At 49.3% G+C, this 17,607-nt stretch overlaps 1 protein-coding gene across 2 annotated transcripts in view; it reads left to right on the top strand.

Moving 5' to 3' along the window:
- The window catches only part of STK32B (serine/threonine kinase 32B), a 390,888-nt gene that overhangs the window by 296,464 nt on the left and 76,817 nt on the right, over positions 1-17,607 (top strand). For both annotated transcript variants that reach the window (XM_055326005.1, XM_055326004.1), the window contains exon 5: positions 16,046-16,083. In XM_055326005.1, the coding sequence (XP_055181980.1) occupies positions 16,046-16,083 (38 nt within the window). The remainder of the gene's footprint in view (positions 1-16,045; positions 16,084-17,607) is intronic.

Here is a 17,607-nt window from a genome sequence, read left to right as displayed (position 1 = left end):
CTCGCATGTTCATTTTGCACTGGACCCCACTAATTATGTAGCTGGTCCTGCTTTTACCTCCAATTATGTTATCCTTACAACATTTTGCAAGGTGGAATTTAGCAAAAGTTGTTGGCAGCATCACTATCATTATCTCTGGTAGCCTGCTCATGGTCCACAGCTCATCATCACCATCATCATTATCATCATCATTACCATCATCAGCACCAATATCATCACTATCACCACCACCATCACCACCATTATCACCATCAGCAGCAGCATTATTATCATTATCACCACCACCACCACCACCACCACCATCACCATCATCATCATCATCATCATCACCACCATCATATCATTATCTTCAGCAAGAGTACCAATATAATCATCACCATCAGCATCCTCACTGTCATCATCATCTTTACCATCATCACCATCATCTCCATCCTCATCACCACCACTGTCATCAGCAGCAGCAGCAGCACAATCACTGTCATCACCACCATCATCACCATCACCACCATCATCATCATCACAATCCCCACCATCATCATCATCTCTGCTAGCCTGCCCCTCCCCCAGCTCTCTGTTCCACTGCCCAGGACACCTCTTGAAATGCAGTGACACAATGTAAATGACCATGTTTATCACTCATTTCATTTCTCATCTCACCCTACTGGCACATAACCTCCATGAGAGTAAAAACTTACCTGAGTTTTATCCATTCTAGTCCAAGTAAAGAATGCACCTGGCACACAGTAAGTTCTCACATTGTGCAGTGAGTTTGAGGAATCAGTGATTTCTCGAGACTCCACTGCCAAGAACTATGCTATCACTTTACGTCCTTTAATCTTTATAACCATCCCTCAAGGAAGGATAAATGTCCCCATCTGATGGATAAGGAAACTAAGGCTTAGGGAGGTTAAGTCCCCAAGTCACACTGCTCATTAGTGACAGATCCAGGCTTTGAACCCACATCTCTCTGGTGCTGTTGGAGGGAGAAGTTGCCCCTGGTATCATTGGCCAGTGGGATCACAGTGAGCTACAGCCTTGTCATCTGACGCATGAGCTCAATAACAATCTCCCCACCCCCACAGGGTTTTGGATTACATAAGGTGAGTCTGTGAACAGCAAATCTTGTTCAGTGTAGCATATAAAGAATGGTCAATACATGTTAGATGCTCACCACTCCTGACTCCTGCACCCTTCCCATCATCCTATACCGGACTCTTACCCTTACCTCCCCTGCCCAGAGGTATAGATTTTAGGAAATGGCACGTGGATTATTTGTAATAAAAATTTTTTTCTGAAAGTTGCTCTGCCCCTGCCTGCCACCACCTATGTCTCTCCCATGTCCTTGGAACCTTGTTTGTTTGTTTTTAAGATTTTATTTATTTATTTGAGAGAGAGAGAGCATGAGAGAGATCACAAGCATAGGAGAGAGGCAAAGGAAGAATCAGGCTCCTCACTGAGCAGGGAGCCTGATGGGGGACTCGATTTTAGGACCCTGGGATCATGATCTGAGCCAAAGACAGATACTCAACTGACTGAGCCACCCAGGCACCCTCCTTGGGACTTTGTTAATATGGTTACTGCCACAGATTCTGGCAGCAGGTGCCTAGGATTGAATCAGGAGGCTAATGGATAGACGGATGGATGGATGGATGGATGGATGGATGGATGATAGATAGATAGATAGATAGATAGATAGATAGATAGATGTTTATGTGTTTTAAGGAATTGGTTCACACAGTTGTAGAAGTATAAGTCCAAAATCAACAAGTAGGACACCCAGTGAAGGATTGCAATTCAAGTCTGAAAACTGTCTGTTGTGGAAGTTTTTTGTTTTGTTTTGTTTTGTTTTTGTTTTTGTTTTTGTTTTTTGCTGGGGAAGTCAGACTTTGTTCTACTCAGGCCTTTAACTGATTGGAAAGTTTTCTTATTTCTAAATTAAGCATTTGAAATCTTTTGATATATTGATATGTCAGTATATCAAATATATATTGATAGCCATCACCATGGTGCCCAGCTTGGGCTAATTCTTTTGTATACATTGTGGGCATTTTTAATTCTCACAAAGTCCCAAGAGGAACATGATGCTTGCTCCACTTTGCAGAAGAGAACACTGAGGCTCAGAGGAGTTACGAGCCCCCAGAGCCCAGTTCGTTTCACGTAGATTCAAGGTTCCTTCCAGTGTGGCAGACAGAGACTCTGACTCTTACACATTTTGGCAACATGCCCCCTTGTACAAAATACTCACAGAGAGACTGAGCCCTAAAAATAGTAACCCTTAAAATATTAATTACCTATAATACTTCATGTCTATGCTGCTTTCTAACCAGGGCTCCCACAGTCCTAGTAGAATCAGGGAAGGGAAATCCCTCCTTCCCCTGTGGGTGGGTGGGTGGGGGTGAACATGAGTGAGTGGGTGGGTGTCCGTGGTGTTTGCTTGGTTTTTTTTGCCAGAAGATCAGCACCTGCCTAAGTCCATGCGCTATCACTCCTGCATCCATGCCCTGAGCCCAGGTGATCCTCCCCGGCCCCCACCCCATCAATCACACTGAATGTGCCTGCTCTGAGGGAGCCTGTAGGGCTCAGCAGCTGTAACATCAGCATCCTAACTGATTCCCAAAGGAATCCAAGTCCACCACTGGGGCCCTGTATTTTATTTTATTTTATTTTATTTTATTTTTTTAATAAATTAATTTTTTATTGGTGTTCAATTTACCAACATACAGAATAACACCCAGTGCTCATCCCATCAAGTGTCCCCCTCAGTGCCCGTCACCCACTCACCCCCACCCCCCCTTCCACCACCCCTAGTTCGTTTCCCAGAGTTAGGAGTCTTTATGTTCTGTATTTTAATGAAGCCAAGCCTACACACCAGGGGTTGTAAGAGTGAGAGTTCCCCATAAATACTCCTCTGAACACAGCCTCCCATGATGAGCCAAATTAGGTACCTGGGCTGTTCCTTTAGCAAAACAGGGCCTTCAGACTCCAGGAGGCTTCGAATCCCAGTGGGGCTTGTCCCCAAAACTGCAGGTTCCCAGGCCCTGCCCATAGAGGCTGAGACTGGTCTGGTGCAAGGATGGGATGCTGCAATGGTCCTAAGGATCCTGGTTCCCAAAGTTGTGAGACTGAGGATGGACCCTGAGAAACAATGAAGAGCTATGGGGGGTGCTGGAAGAGGCAGGCAGTCAGAGGGGCTAGGCCTTGCATCCACTCAGCTACTCAAGTAGCTATTTACAGAGTGGGTTTTGTGGCAGATGCTGTTTTAGGTGCTGGTGACACACCAGTGTGGGGGCAGGGGAGACATCCCTGCTGTGCTGGGGTTTACGTCCGAATCTGGAAAGACAAACTAAGAGCAACTTGGTAAGAAAAATGTTGGATGGTGGTTGTATGGAGAGGAACAAAGGAGGGTGAGCAATGAGGGGAGCTGGGGTGTCTGCAGAGGGAGGGGGAGTCACAGGCTATGGGGGAATGGGCCCCCAAGCAGGGGACAGAAAGGCCAAGGTGCACTGGGACCTTGCTGGATGGCAGCCCATCTGGCCTCGTGCAGGGAACAAGGGGAAGGGAGAAGACCAGCCGGTGGCTCCTGAGTGGCCTCGCAGTCAGGAGAGGGCCTGTGAGCTGAGAGCATCCCCTCTGGCTGTGTGATGAGAAGCACGGAGAGGGCGGGGGCACCAGAGCTGGAGATGCACCCATGTTGGAGGTGGGTGTGAGAAACAGCAGAGTCAGTGGGGGCTTCAGGCCAGGAGGTGTTGGAGGTTTGAAGAGAGATCATGTAACATAGTCCCCAGAGAATGAGAGGGACCAGACGGGAAGGATGTCGTCAGGGGACAGGGGGCTACCTGAAGAGGATTCAGAGCCCAACCCGGGTCCTGGTTGCACTTTTCATCAACCATGTTGAGCTGGGTGGTGCAGGAGGGAGAATGTAACCAGGGTCTGGATTTGGCCTGACACATTGAGATCAAGAGCTGAGGGTTGGGATGGGCCGGGGGCGGGGGGAATGCTGTACATGAGGACAGGGGACTTCAGGCTGTGAAAGCTGGGGACACTGAGCCTGGCACATGGATAGCGAGGAGGCAGTGAGACCACTGGGTTGTGGAAGAGTTGTAGGAGGCAGGAAGAGGGGACAGGGGTGTGTTGCTGGAAGGTGGCTGTGGATGGCTTGAGAGTGCAGTGCCTGAAAGGTCGGGGGGGGGGTGACAAGGCCTGGGGTGTGACTGTGGGGTGAGTGGGGGAGACAGAGTGAGTACCAAGATCTTTGCAAGAGAGGGGAGGTCAGGGCCTGAAGAGGCTGGGCACCCAGCCACTCGGCTGCTGCATCACAAGACTCACACCTGGGGTGTGCTGCAGGGAGGCGGGAACCGGGGATTGAGTCCTGTTGGCTTGGTGTGAGCTTCCCAGCTGTCTGTGGGGGCCCAAAGCAGGGATAGGAGGACATAGCGTAACCCGATGGCCCCTCTTCAAAGGTGGTGGAGTTGAGATGGAAGGCAAGACTGGGGCAATGGGGAGCAAGGGAACACCTGTCCTCCTCCGGCCTCAAGCTCTGAGCAGTGATGGGAAAGTGTCCACTAGAGAGGATTGGGGTAGGGGCACTGTCCTCTGTGGATAGTCCACAGGGTTTCAGCAAACGGTGAAGGAAAAGTTCAAAGGAGGAGCTGAGTTCTAGAAGAGACGATGGAGCAGCTGGGAGCCAGGGCAGGTGAGGGGAGAGGTGGGAGCTAGGGATGCCTTGCACGTGGGGATTGCTCTCCAGGGGATGAGACATGGCTGGGATCCTGTGCCCAACATAAAAGGAAAGGAAGAGAAGGCGGGTGGACTGGTCCTTGCTGTCCCGAGGCAGGACGCTGTGATGAGCTGCCAGTGTTGGGGGTGCAAGGGCAGCGTTTTTCTGGGGGTTCTGAGGCACCCTCTCCACTCCTACAGATGGGCTCATTGCATCAGCGAAGGAGGACTTTTCCAGAGGCCAGCTATGTTCTGGGCAAGTTCTCAAACATTACTAGGTTCAAGATTTTCAACTGGAAAGTAGAAATAATAACCCTGATCCCAGGACTGTTGAGACGAGCGGTGAGATGTGGTGAGACCCCAGCCTTATCGTCCATCCTCGAGGATCCCTGGGTCTTTTTGTAGCACTTAAAGAAGGTTCTGGTCCCGAGCACCCTGCCCCTGCTGCAGGCTCCTAGTCGTCTGCATTCTCCAGGACCCCCTCCCCCGTCTCTCTCAAACAGTACCCCCCACCACTGTCCTGAGATGTCCCCCCAGCTCCATGGTGCACATCTCCGTCTGCCTGTTTACCTCCTTCGGGCTGAATGTCAACCTTGTTTTATCCACTCCGGATACCTTGTTTTGTTCCCTGCTGTACCCACAGCACCTGGACCATTGCCGGTGGAGGGAGTGTCAATCAATGTGCCTTGAATGCCCAAAAGAGCTCACATCAGATTGAGCCCAGAGCCCTGCACACTGCGTGGTGCTAAACTGGCCTGGAGGGAAGAGGCTATAGGAAGAGCAGTGGATGCAGGAAGAGCAAGTTCATGGTGTCACTAAAGATCATCGGCCACGGAGATAGATAACCCTGACCTGAGCCCAGTTGAAAAGCACATATTTGTGATTTAGAGCAAGTAGTTGAACGTCTCCATTACTCAAAATGAACACAATTATTTCCTTGGTCTGTTTTCACTCAAAAATACTTTCGTCTTTGTCAGTGACTCAGATGAAATCTATGCTCTTAAGTTTATGATAGCCGGGGAAGCAAAGTTCAAATCCCAGTCCTGGTGCCCCTTTACGGGCGGTGGGGGGGGGGGCGGCACCCAGGGAACTTACTTGCTCTCCTGAATGTTACTGGAAGACGTTGTCTGGAAGACAACGAGGGGCCATTCCTGGTGGTGGCCAGGCCTCCCTTTGCCCCGGGACTTCTGCATTCCAGGAACAACCATCCTTATGTAGGATTAGGCCCTGATAGGGATATGAACTCCCTCCACTGTTTGCACAGAAAGGAATTCTGGGATTATGAGTGTAATTGAACATCTTAACAGAAAAGGAAAGAAATTGGGTGCCGTGATGTCAGGGGAGCTGGGCTCAAATCCCCCTGCTACTTTTTAACTATGACTATGGAGGAGTTGCTTTGCCACCCTAGGCTTCCGTTCCCTGGCTCATGAAAGGAAGATAAGGCCGGTTCTCTAGGGCTGATGTCAGAAGGGTTTAACGAGTCGCAGAATGGAAAGGGTTTCGTGAACTGTAAAATGGCCCATATTGTGAGAGATGGTCCTGATCACGTTGGTCAGCTCTTCTGGTTTCCTTTCTACCACATCCTGTTCCCTCTAAGCTCCCTGCTAAGTAGGAGTGGATCCGGGTGGGAGAAATAATCATTTATTGAGCATCCACTGTATGCCAGGAACTGAGCCAGGGCCTTTACATAACATGATTGCATTTTATCCCCATTTTACAGATAGGGAAAAAAATGGAGACCCAGACCCAAGCAGTCATAAGGTAGGGATTCAAACCACTGTCCATGTATAGAGAGTTCAATGTTTTTTCCAGCCTCACAGGATGTCTGGGCAAGCGTCCTGCCCTTCCACACACTTGCCTTGTTCTCCATATGCTGTGCAACAGCTCTTGCCTTGAGCTTGCAGTCGGGGGGAGCAAGCAAATCAGTGTTCCGGGAGCAACTAGAAAATGATAACACTGAGTTGGGTGGGTCTCCGAGGGCTTCACGGACCCTTCCTGACCTGACTGGGAAGGTGACCCCCTCACTGCATATTGGGTGGCATGTTGGGTAATCTTGTCAGACTCCCTGGTCCGTGAATGAATTAATTGAACCCGGTACATCCTTGAACATGCTTCTGAATCCTGAAAGCTTCAAAATCTCCATGAGATATTCTTAGGGATAATTAGCTGAATGCAATTGCCTTAGTAACCAAGTTTATAACCAGGCCCCGTGGAGAGGCACAGCTCTTGAACTGGATGAATCAATGTCAACCATGCTGATGTTTGTTCTTTGCAGGATTAAAGGAAAACGAACAATCCCCAAGTGTGGCTTGACTGGATGCTCTTTCTCTCCCAGATAATAAAGAGAGAGGAGAGTGATTGGAGTCACAGCATGGGGTTTTAGCTGGATCTAAGGCAGAACTACCTTACTAGGCCGCGCGTACATTTATAGAATGTCTCCGTGCCTTACGCCGAAACGTGGGTCTCTAACTGCTATGTCCTGGCTCTACCGTGGGTTGACCCTGGGACCTCCCTGCACGCAGCCTTGATTTTACTGGCCAGTGAGAGGGATAACAATACTGCCTACCTATATGAGTTTTGGGGCTCTACCATTGCAAAATACCGCAGACTGCGATGGCTTATAAAAGAGAAATTTACTTCCTCACAATTCTGGAGGCTGGAAATCTGAGATCAAGGTGTCAGCAGGGTTGGTTGTCCTGAAGCCTCTCTCCGTGTAGCTGGTCACTTTCTCCCCGTGTCCGCATATGCTTGTTCCTCTCTACGTGTCTGAGTCTTAACTTCCTCTTCTGATAAAGACACCAGTTAAATTGGATGAGGACCCGCCCCAATGACCTCATTTTACCTTGTTTACTTCTTTACAGACCCCATCTCCAAATACAGTCACATTCTGAGTCCTGGGGGTTAGGACTTCAATGCGACTGGATCATGCCCCCCCTCTAACAATGCCACATCCTAATCCCCCAAAAGCTTGTGAATGTGATAGCTTTATACAGCAAAAGGGACTTGCATGTGTGATTAAGGATCACGAGATGGGGAAATTATCCTGGATCATCTAGGTGGGTCCAGTATGACCACAGGTGTCCTTTTAAGAAGGACGCAGGACGGTCGGAGTCAGGAGTAGGAGATGTGCCGACAGAAATGGGAGGTTGAGGGCGGGCAAGGAAGGGCCGCCAGTCGAGGAACGGGAGTACCTCTAGAAGATGAAAGGGAGGGAAACAGACTCCCGCCTACAGCGTCCAGGGAATACACCTTATTGACACTTGATTTTAGCCTCTGAAGACTTATTTTTGGACCTCTGGCTTCTAGAACTGTATGAGAAAAAAAAAATCTGTTTTGTTTTAGGTCACTAGGTTTGCGGTAACTTGTTACAGCAGCCCCAGGAAGCAAATGCAGGTTTATGAGGATAAATGAAGCAGCACATGCTAAGTGCCTGGAAACCTCAGGATGAGTGGTGGAGTGATGCCAGGCTGCGCCGTCAGGCTGGGACACAGGGACGCAGGGAGGGGCCGTGGGCCAAGGCGACACTACGTCCCACAAACCAGATGGCTAAAACAATATGAATTTATTCTCCTGTGGTTTGGAAGTCCAAAACCAAGCTGTTGACATACTTGTTTCTTCTCAGGGTTCTGAGGGAGAACCCATCCCATACCTCTGTCCTGGCGCCTGGCAGTTCTGGGAGACCTTGGCTTGTGCATGCTCCACTCCGGGCTTCACCTCTGTCTTCACCCGACCTTTTCTGTTCACCTCCATGTCTTTTCCTCTCCTGATAAGGACACCAGTTGTTGGATTTAGGACTCACCTAAACCAGTACTTCATCTTCATTACTTCTGCAAAGACACTATTTGTAAATGGCATCCATTCACAGGTGCCAGGTAGACACGAATTTGGGGGACACTATTTGATCCACTGCAGTATTCCAGGAGGAGGTTGCAGTTGAACCGTGTCCTAGAACCTGCAGCTCCGGGGGCGGGTGGTTGTGGGGAGGGCACGTCACTGAGAGCCGGGGCGGGGGGAAAGTCGGAGGACACAGGGCACCATGCATGGTCTGCTCTGCTGGGCTGCAGCATGCAGGGGACAGGCTGACTGGCCAGCTCAGAAAGAGCCTTATGGGCCCTCGCTTCTGGCCTCTGGCCTCAGCTAGGGCTTTCTAAACACGTGTCCACGGATGGTCCTGGGCCTGTGACCACCGCACCCCGCTCTGCATTGTGTCCTTACGACTCTTCTAGGTGAGAAAGGCTCCTGTTCCCCTCTTGTTGTACCACCGGGACAAAAGGGTCCTTGGCTGTTTTCTGTAATGCCACCAGCTGATGGGCTTACAAGTTGACAACCACATCTCTAGTGTTCACTTTTATTTTTGAGATGATGCTAGAACTGCCCAGTGGTGCTGTAGGTACCAGAGGGCCATTAAAGGGATTTATGTAAGAAGGGACAGAGTCAGATTTATGCTTTGTAAAGCCATTCGGGTCCTATTAAAAAAGAAATACAACCTTGCGTGTGGGTGTTTTGTAATAAAGAAACGTATCCTGAAATACGAATAATGTAATCGTATTTATTGAATCAGATACTTATTATGTATATGCTGCTGTGATGACTGCCTATTTGAGATTCCAGGGACTCACACATTTTTTTTTCTTGAGATTTTTTTTCCCTCCCAGCCAGAGAACACTGATCTAGAGGCCAGGCCCCATGTGAATTGAGTCTGGTCTGCCGACATGTGAACTCTGACCTGTGAATAGTTCTTTGTTCATCAGTAAGATGGGAGCAGTATCAGAACTCAGTGAGGTGACGTAGGAAGCGCTGCCCTCGTACCTGATGGAGAGGAACCACAGTCTGTGTTAAATCCATGTAAAGTGCAAGAAATTGCCCCAGCACATGATGAGCAGTCAATACAGGTTATCTGTTAATGTGACTGTTGTTAACAGTAGTGCATTATTTTTGGGGCTGCTGTTTGTCCATGGTCCTTGCCTTCCACAGGAAGCAGGAGACACACAGGAGAAAAGTAATATTTGAGTAGCAACAATGCATACTTCCATCATTTTTTTCCCTATTTCTAAAACAGTCCATGCCAATACAGTGAGATCCAAAGTGTGAGAACCAAAGTCCTCAGCTTCCTGTCCCACGTCAGCTTGCTTCTGGATGAGTGAAAGGTCCTGTTCAAGCTGGTGTGACGGAGGTCAGCAACCAGGGTGACCCCCACCAGTCCACGCAGAGCCTCACAGATGCCTCTGTGCGCTCCCCCGGGGCCCATTGTGTTAGCCTGGCCTCACACTGAAGTGTCTGCGCCTCCTCTGGTAACAATAAACATGGCCCGCCCTGGGCCTGGCCCTGTGCTGTTCGCTCCCCTAAACCCTCACTGTGGTCAAGCAGGGTCACTGGCATTCAGACAGACCAGAGGGGAAACCCAAGAGCTCTCTCTGAGGTCTAACCACCTAAAGTCGGCTTCTTCATCAAATAATGCCCTTCACAGGTGGCCCCAACCCAGCCCTATAAACTCATCTCCCTTGACCACAGCCTCTGCCGATTGCTCCAGCAAGGCCTGTCTTCCCTCTGCCCAGAGCTGCCCTGGTGCCCTCCGTGCTATTCCTTGGTGAACAGTGGGGAGCCACAGAAATTTCTGGATCAGACGACTGGCTCACTGAATGTATGTATTAAAACACACTAGGGCGCCTGGGTGGCTCTGTCGGTGAAGTGTCTGCCTTCGACTCAGGTCATGATCTCAGGGTCCTGGGATGGAGCCCCATGACAGGCTCCCTTGCTCAGCGGGGAGTCTGCTCCTCCCCCTCCCTCTGACCCTCCTCATGCCTCTTTCAAATAAAAAAAATTAAATTAAAACACAATAAAGGTAGGTTTCTGTAACAGGATGTACATGAGGTGCTTTAACACCATGACTGAATAAACATGACCGAAGCCAACAAAGCCTCGCCACAACCACATGCGGTGTGCATCATCCAACTAGGAGTGAGGAAGCCGAGCCCCTGTCGGGTGGTGTGCCAAGACCACGGGGCCAGCAAGAGGCAGGCTCAGGACTCCTCTTTGCCCACCTCCACCTGCTACCTCCCACTCGCCAACTGCGCATCCCTTCCTCGGGTGGTAAGATAGCCACGGCTTTCATTTCACAAATGTGGCTCTTCTCCACGTTTTGTCTTTATTGCTACGTAAGATTGGTGACGGAGGATACTCCGAGGCGCCTGCAAAGGGACACTTGCAGAAATGTCCTCACCGCCCTCCCTTGCAGTTGAGATCAGAGCCACTTCTGTGCTGTTTTTTTTTTTTTTAAATAGCCCAGCTGACATTTTATGCTTTGTTTTATTTGGGGGCTGGAGAATAATTCAAGAGCAAGAACCGGGTTTTATAGCCTCGCCTGCATACTTTCCATCAAAGTGCCAGTTTGCCCGGCTCTGAAATTATGGGCCTGTCCTCAGAAAACATCGTCACAGCCTTCCATCCACGCAGAGCTCCTAATGCGCCTTCTGAACGCAGAAGCCCATTTGGAACAGGATGACGCGCTAGTGCTGAGATACCATCAATGAGAAAAATAGAGCTGGAGGGAATGGCCCTGAAACCCGCGACCCTGTGGCTCTGATAAGATCCTCTGCCCATAAAATGCTATTCTTATTAAATCCCAAGTGACTCAAACTCTCTGGCTCCTCTGTGCGGCTTTGCTGGAGTCAGCCTGGTGAGTCTTCTATGAAAGAGATCCTTTTTTTTTTTTTTTAAAAAAAAAAAAGGATGTATTTATTTATTTATTTATTTATTTATTTATTTATTTATTTATTTATTTATTTATGAGAGAGAAGGGGAAGTCCCCAGAGCGTGTGCACGTGAGGTTGGGGGAGCTGCAGAGAAAGAGGGAGAGCAAGACTCCCCACTGAGCCCAGAGCCCTGTGTGACCCTGAGATCATGACCTGAGCCAAAATCAAGAGTCAGCCAGGGGACACCTGGGTGGTTCAGCCATTGAGCATCTACCTTTGGCCCAGGGTGTGATCCTGGAGATCCTGGATCGAGTCCCACATGGGGTTCCCTGCATGGAGCCTGCTTCTCCCTCTGCCTGTGTCTCTGCCTCTGTGTGTGTGTGTGTGTGTGTGTGTGTCTCATGAATAAATAAATAAAATCTTAAAAAAAAAAAAGTCAGCCAGGTGCCTCAAAGGACATCTAATTCACTTTCCCAAAAGCACCTTTCCTGAGTGCTCCCCAGTTCCATTTCAACAGCAGGATGGTGACCTGTCCTTTCTGCGCTTCTTCAGCGTGGGAGCCGTGCCGGCAATACCTTGTTGTATTTTCCCTGCAAGAGTCAGAGAGGGGTTGTTTGCATTTTCCAGAGGAGGGAATGAGGCTCAAATTGCCTGAGATCATACAGCTAGCGTAGCACTTTTTCTATTGCTGCATAACAAATAGCCGCCAGCATAGCAGGTTACACCAACCCATGTTCACCCGCTCGCCTTCCATTGGTCAGAATAGGCACGGCTCTGCTGGCTGCTCAGCTCAGGATGCCACAGAGCTGCAGTCCAGGTGCCCAGGGGCTGCACCCGTTTTTGGGCCTCTCCCAAGCTCCCATGGCTGTGGGCAGAACGCAGTCCCTGGTGGCAGCAGGCCCCAGCTGCCCGTTTACTTGCTGGCTCTCAGCTGCTAGAGGCACCTGCCGCCCCTGTAGGCCGCTCACCCATGACAGTCCCCGTCTTCAAAGCCAGCAGGGGAGGATCCCTCACTCCAGCCTGCAAAGACTGGTATGATGTAATCTTGCGGGGGAGATTTGTCCCCTTCCCTAGGCTGGAAGCATCACAGGTCAAATGACCCGCCCTCGCCAGAGTCTGCTGCTTCATTTGCAAAGTGAGTACTGCTGGGTTGTCTGTGACTGACTTGCCATCCAGGTGCAGGCCTGTGGGGTACCCAGGCTGCCACTTGAGATTGGCCAGCTTCCTCCATCAGCTCCCCTCCTGCGCTGCCGCCTGTGTTAGCTACCTGTGGCCGTTGCAGCAAATCACCACGAAATCTGTGGTGTAGGATGACACAAATTTATTGTCACACTTCTGGCCGGAAGATTGAAAGTAAAATGTCAGCCAGGCCATGCTTCTCCAAAAGCTCCAGGGAGAATCCTTTCCTGCTTCTTGCAGCTTCTGGTGCCTCCGAGCGCTCCTGGGCTTATGCCCACATCTCTCCAGTGGCTGCCTCTGTCTTCCCTAGCTCTTCTTCTGTCCTTCATGTCCGTGTGTCCAACTCCCCCTCCTCTCCCTTATGAAGACAGAAGCCATTGGATTGAGGACCCACCCTAAACCCAAGATGCTTTCATCTTGAGATCCTTAATTCCATCTGCAAGACTCTGTTTCCAAATAAAGTCACATTCTCAAGTCCCAGGTAGACATGAAATCTTGGTGGGGGGGACTGTTCACTCCCACTCCACCCGGCCACCTCGCCTCAGGTCTGCCCCCAACCTCAGATTGGCTCTGACACCCTGATCCCTGCTGTCCCAGTGCCTTGGTCCCTTTGTTCCCCAGCAGCCCCCTCCTGTGGTGCTCACCCCTGCACTGCAGCATCTGTGCCACTCCAGCACAAGGCACCCGGCCTCCACAGCTCCCATGGATTCTGAGCTTCCACAGTGGAGGGACGAGGAGGGGCTGTGTCCGGAGCCTCTGCAGTCTCAGCTCTCTGGGCCCTTCGCAAAGTGTTGGTGGAAAGAAAAGGAAGAGGAGGAGGAGAGACGGAGGGAAGGAAGGAGAAAGGGAGAGGGGACAGTGAGGGAAGAGAGGGAAGTAGAAAAGGAGGCAGGTGTAAAGCCCCCAAGAGGGCACCTTTAGCATCAGAGGAGGCTGTGGCTTCCCACCGTGGTCCTTGCAAACATTTTGGGGTTCATGCTTCCTGGGCCATGGCCACCTCGTCCCTGCTCCTCACGCCCCAAACAAGGTCATGCCAAGCCTTACAGGATTGCTATAAAATAAAATAAGATGAAATCAGAGAAAGAGAGAGACAGAAAAACCATAAGAGACTCTTAATCACAGTAAGCAAACTGAGGGTTGCTGGAGAGGAGGGGAGTGGGGGGACGGGGTAACTGGGTGATGGGCAATAAGAAGGACACGAGATGGAATGAGCACTGGGCGTTGTATGCAACTAATCAATCACTGACCTCTACCTCTGAAGCTAATGCTACACTATATGTTAATTAGTTGAATTTAAATTAAATTAAATTAAATTAAATTAAATTAAATTAAAAAAACAAAAACATTTGCTGCTATGTCTCCATACATGATGAGTACTTATTTCCCCTTTTCTTGAGAGCCCTCTGGGGAAGCTCCCGGCACAGGGCCAAGTACTTGCTGGTTTGATGCTCTAACCTTTGACTCTGGGTCTTCTGCCCTTTGTTTTAATTTTGTAAGTTCTCCAACTCATTTCCCCCATGGGGACTCAGAAATCATCTTTATTCACTGTGGATGTTTTGTGAACTCAGCAGCAGTAAGGTGGGGGGCGGGGCATTTGCTTAACGCTCCTCAATATTCATGGCTTGAAAATTCACCATGAAAATAAAAATTTAAATATACAGGTTGAGTGTTTCTTTCATCCCCAAAGCCATAGACCTTGCATCACATGATTACAAATAACTGCAGTGCATTTCAGGTAGAATTACTATTTGATAAACTCAGGAGCAAATGTTTTTTATTTTGAGGCAAGCTGTCATTAGTCTCAGAAGATTGAATATTTATTATAAATGAGTGCATGGGGTTTGCATTTCTCAAGTCTGTGATTTTAATACAGAGCTTAGGAAAGTGTATACAAGTTAATGATAAGTAAATCAGGGCCGAAGGTATCAGTTGAGTTTTGGGTTTTGTTTTTTTTTTTTTGTTTGTTTTGTTTTTTTACATTCATTCTTCCATCCTCTCTCAACCATATTTCCTCTCTCTCCCTAACCAGATTTCATCCAGGCTCTTCTGAGTGCTTTTGCAATGAGGCCTCAACTTCTGGGCTTTGCTGTTCATCCCTGCATTGTTCCATCTTAGTGAGGACCTGTGATGTCAGTTTAGCCAGAACCCCTCTCCACCCTGTCCCGGGTCAGGTCCTCATCCCCCAGGCAACATCAGGAGCCCCAGCCTGCCTTCAGCAAGAATTCTATGCGGGGTGGGATGCCTGGGTGGCTCAGCAGTTGAGTGTCTGCCTTCGGCCCAGGGTGTGATCAAGTCCCACATCGGGCTCCCTGCATGGAGCCTGCTTTCTCCCTCTGCCTGTGTCTCTGCCTCTCTCTGTGTCTCTCATGAATAAATAAGTAAGAATTAAAAAAAAAGAAGAAAGAAAGAAAGAAAGAAAGAAAGAAAGAAAGAAAGAAGAAAGAAAGAAAGAATCCTCTGGGGTGCCTTTAGCCAGAGCTCCCTCTCTACTGAATATTTCCAGTTAGTAACATTGCATCCACGACCCCCACCTGCTCCTGGACTGTACATTCCCCCTTGTCCATGCTGTGCTCAGAATTGCGGACAATTTTCTCCTTCTGAAATTGTCCTGAGTACCGTCTGTTCCTACACTTTGACTGCTGTCCCACTCTGATTTTTCCCTGACAGCATCTACTAGTGACAGGCATCGTGCTAGGTATGTGTTGCAGAAATGAAGAAAGCGAACCTCTGCCTTGAATGAGCACAACTTGGAGCTGGAAGCCTTTTGCTCTAATGTTGATGTAGAGCAGAACTTTCCAGAAAGTCCCCAGCTCCTACCCTAAGAAGGGATCAGCAAACATTCTGCCCAAAGGACCAGATAATATTTTAGACTTGGAGAGCCACGTTAGTCTCTGCTGTACATCCTTCTGTTTTTGCTTTTTATGTGTGTCTTGTTTTGTTTTTCTAACTCCTTAAAGATGTAAAAGCTCTTGGCTCACAGATCATACAAAAACTGACCGAGGGCTGAGTGCGACTGATCTCTGACCTGGACAAGTTGCCAACCCTCCCTGAGCCTCCTCCTATGTTTTTAGAGCAGAGAGTGTAACCCCTGGGAGGCTGACTTAGCAACGTAGGGAGGGCGGCATTACATCAGGGGAAAGGGGACACGTCTATACCTGCTGGCAGAGACCAGGTGCTCAATGAACATACACACCCCTAAACGTCTCAAAATCAGAAATTGTCAAGAATATTCAGGAGGAAAGTATTCACACAGTCTACTTGCAGTTCTGGGAAACAAGAAAGAAGCAAGAACATAGGCACTGTGTTATCATAACTACTCCTCTGCTCCCTGGGTGAGCTTCATGCCAAGGGAGAGACGGGCACTCTGGATGTTGTCCAGCATTTATCCCCAAGCATCATATTTGTCTTGTGCTCATCAATAGGAATCACATTGTCAGCCTATTTGTTTTCTCTTACAGAGACATCAAGCCAGACAACATATTGCTGGATGAACACGGTAAGCCTGTTATACATGCTTTCCAGAGACTGTTTCAGTGGGAAGTTTGAGGTTCTGCAGAACTGGGGTCCTGAGGAGTTGGACTTGAGGGGTGACTAGAACTTGTTTTGTGTAATTCTGGTGGATGTGTATCTGTGTGATTTCTGGTCTGTGTCCCGCACAGTGAGTCAAGTCCAATATATTTGAAGGTTTCATGGCTAAAGGCATAACTGCTTGCATCCTGGTGTGAGGATGACAGGGCAGAGGCAGGAATGAAAGGAAGGGCTGGACACCTCCCCACCCTGTAGACCCTTGGCTTCAAAAAAGTCACTTATCTCTCTGAACCTCACTTCTATGTCATCTTCTATGAAACATAAAATGGTGTCTACCTTCCAGATAATCATGGGGATCAAATGGCATTGTGTATGCCTAGCAAGCCAAAAAGCAGTAATCCACTAAGCCTTCCCTATTCCTGGCTTCTCAAGCCTTCATGTGCATACAGACCCAGATTCAGTAGATCTGAGGTGAAGCCTAGATTCTGCATCTCTAATAGCTCCCAGGTGAAGCCAACACTGCTGGTCAATGGACCACACCTTGAGAAGCCAGGCACTATGTCCAACTTTGGTCTCATTGAAATCCCTTGGGGGACTTGGTAAGAATTAAAGGCCATTCCCTGCCTTGTTTCAGCAAGCTCCAGACTCTGTGTTTTGGCTTGCCCCAAGGGATGTGATGCCCATCACAGTCAGGACCATAGGTCTAGGTCATGGCCCAACAACACATAGCTTGGCTGACCTGACAGTCTAGAGCAGCTTTGCAGGTAACCATCACTTGAACCATCATTCAAGCAGCCTTGAATGCTAAATTCACTGGCATTGCTTTGGGGACCTCATCCACCAAGGGCTTTCTGGAGGATGGGATGGAGTGAGCAGCTGGGGAGTTTCCTGAAGTGCTGCTGCATCATGCAGGGATGAGTCTGCAGGGATGAGTCTTCTACAAGGCTCTTCTGAACCGCCCCCACCTCTAGCAGCTGCAGCCTAGGGTTCCTTCTAGAAGTCCTTCTAGGATCCCGTATGTGTCACCAGTGTGTGTCGGGGAATCCTATCTATTGTGTGAGTTCCTTGGTCTCAGGGGTGGAGTGGGAGTGGTGGAATCCTGGCTGGAATCTCATGCTAGAAGCTGAAACCAGCTTGGATGCTTTAGGGCAGTGTGTTGAAATTCCTGTACCCCCAGAATGGAAGGCCAGTGATGACCTCAGGTTGCCAAGGAACCTGGGTAGAGCTGATCAGCAAATCAGCTGATCCCCAGGTAGCATAGACAAGTCAGAATCTCCAGATGTGGAGCTCAGCTGACACCCCCCCCCCAACTATCCGTGTGTCTTCAAGCCAGTCTCTCCCCTTCTCTGAGTTTTTGCTTTCCCAGCAGTAACAGAAGCAGTGTGCCCCTGCAGGCATGGTGAAGGTGAAAGACAAGACTGTGAAGGTCAGCCACCAGCATGACATCAGGACATAGATGGTGTTCGGGCAGGCTTCTATTACTCACCCTCTC

The sequence above is a fragment of the Nyctereutes procyonoides genome, unplaced genomic scaffold (genome assembly GCF_905146905.1).
Source record: "Nyctereutes procyonoides isolate TBG_1078 unplaced genomic scaffold, NYPRO_anot_genome, whole genome shotgun sequence".
Lineage (NCBI taxonomy): Eukaryota > Metazoa > Chordata > Mammalia > Carnivora > Canidae > Nyctereutes > Nyctereutes procyonoides.
Note: the sequence above shows the minus strand (reverse complement) of the source record. Positions and strands in the feature narration are given on the sequence as shown.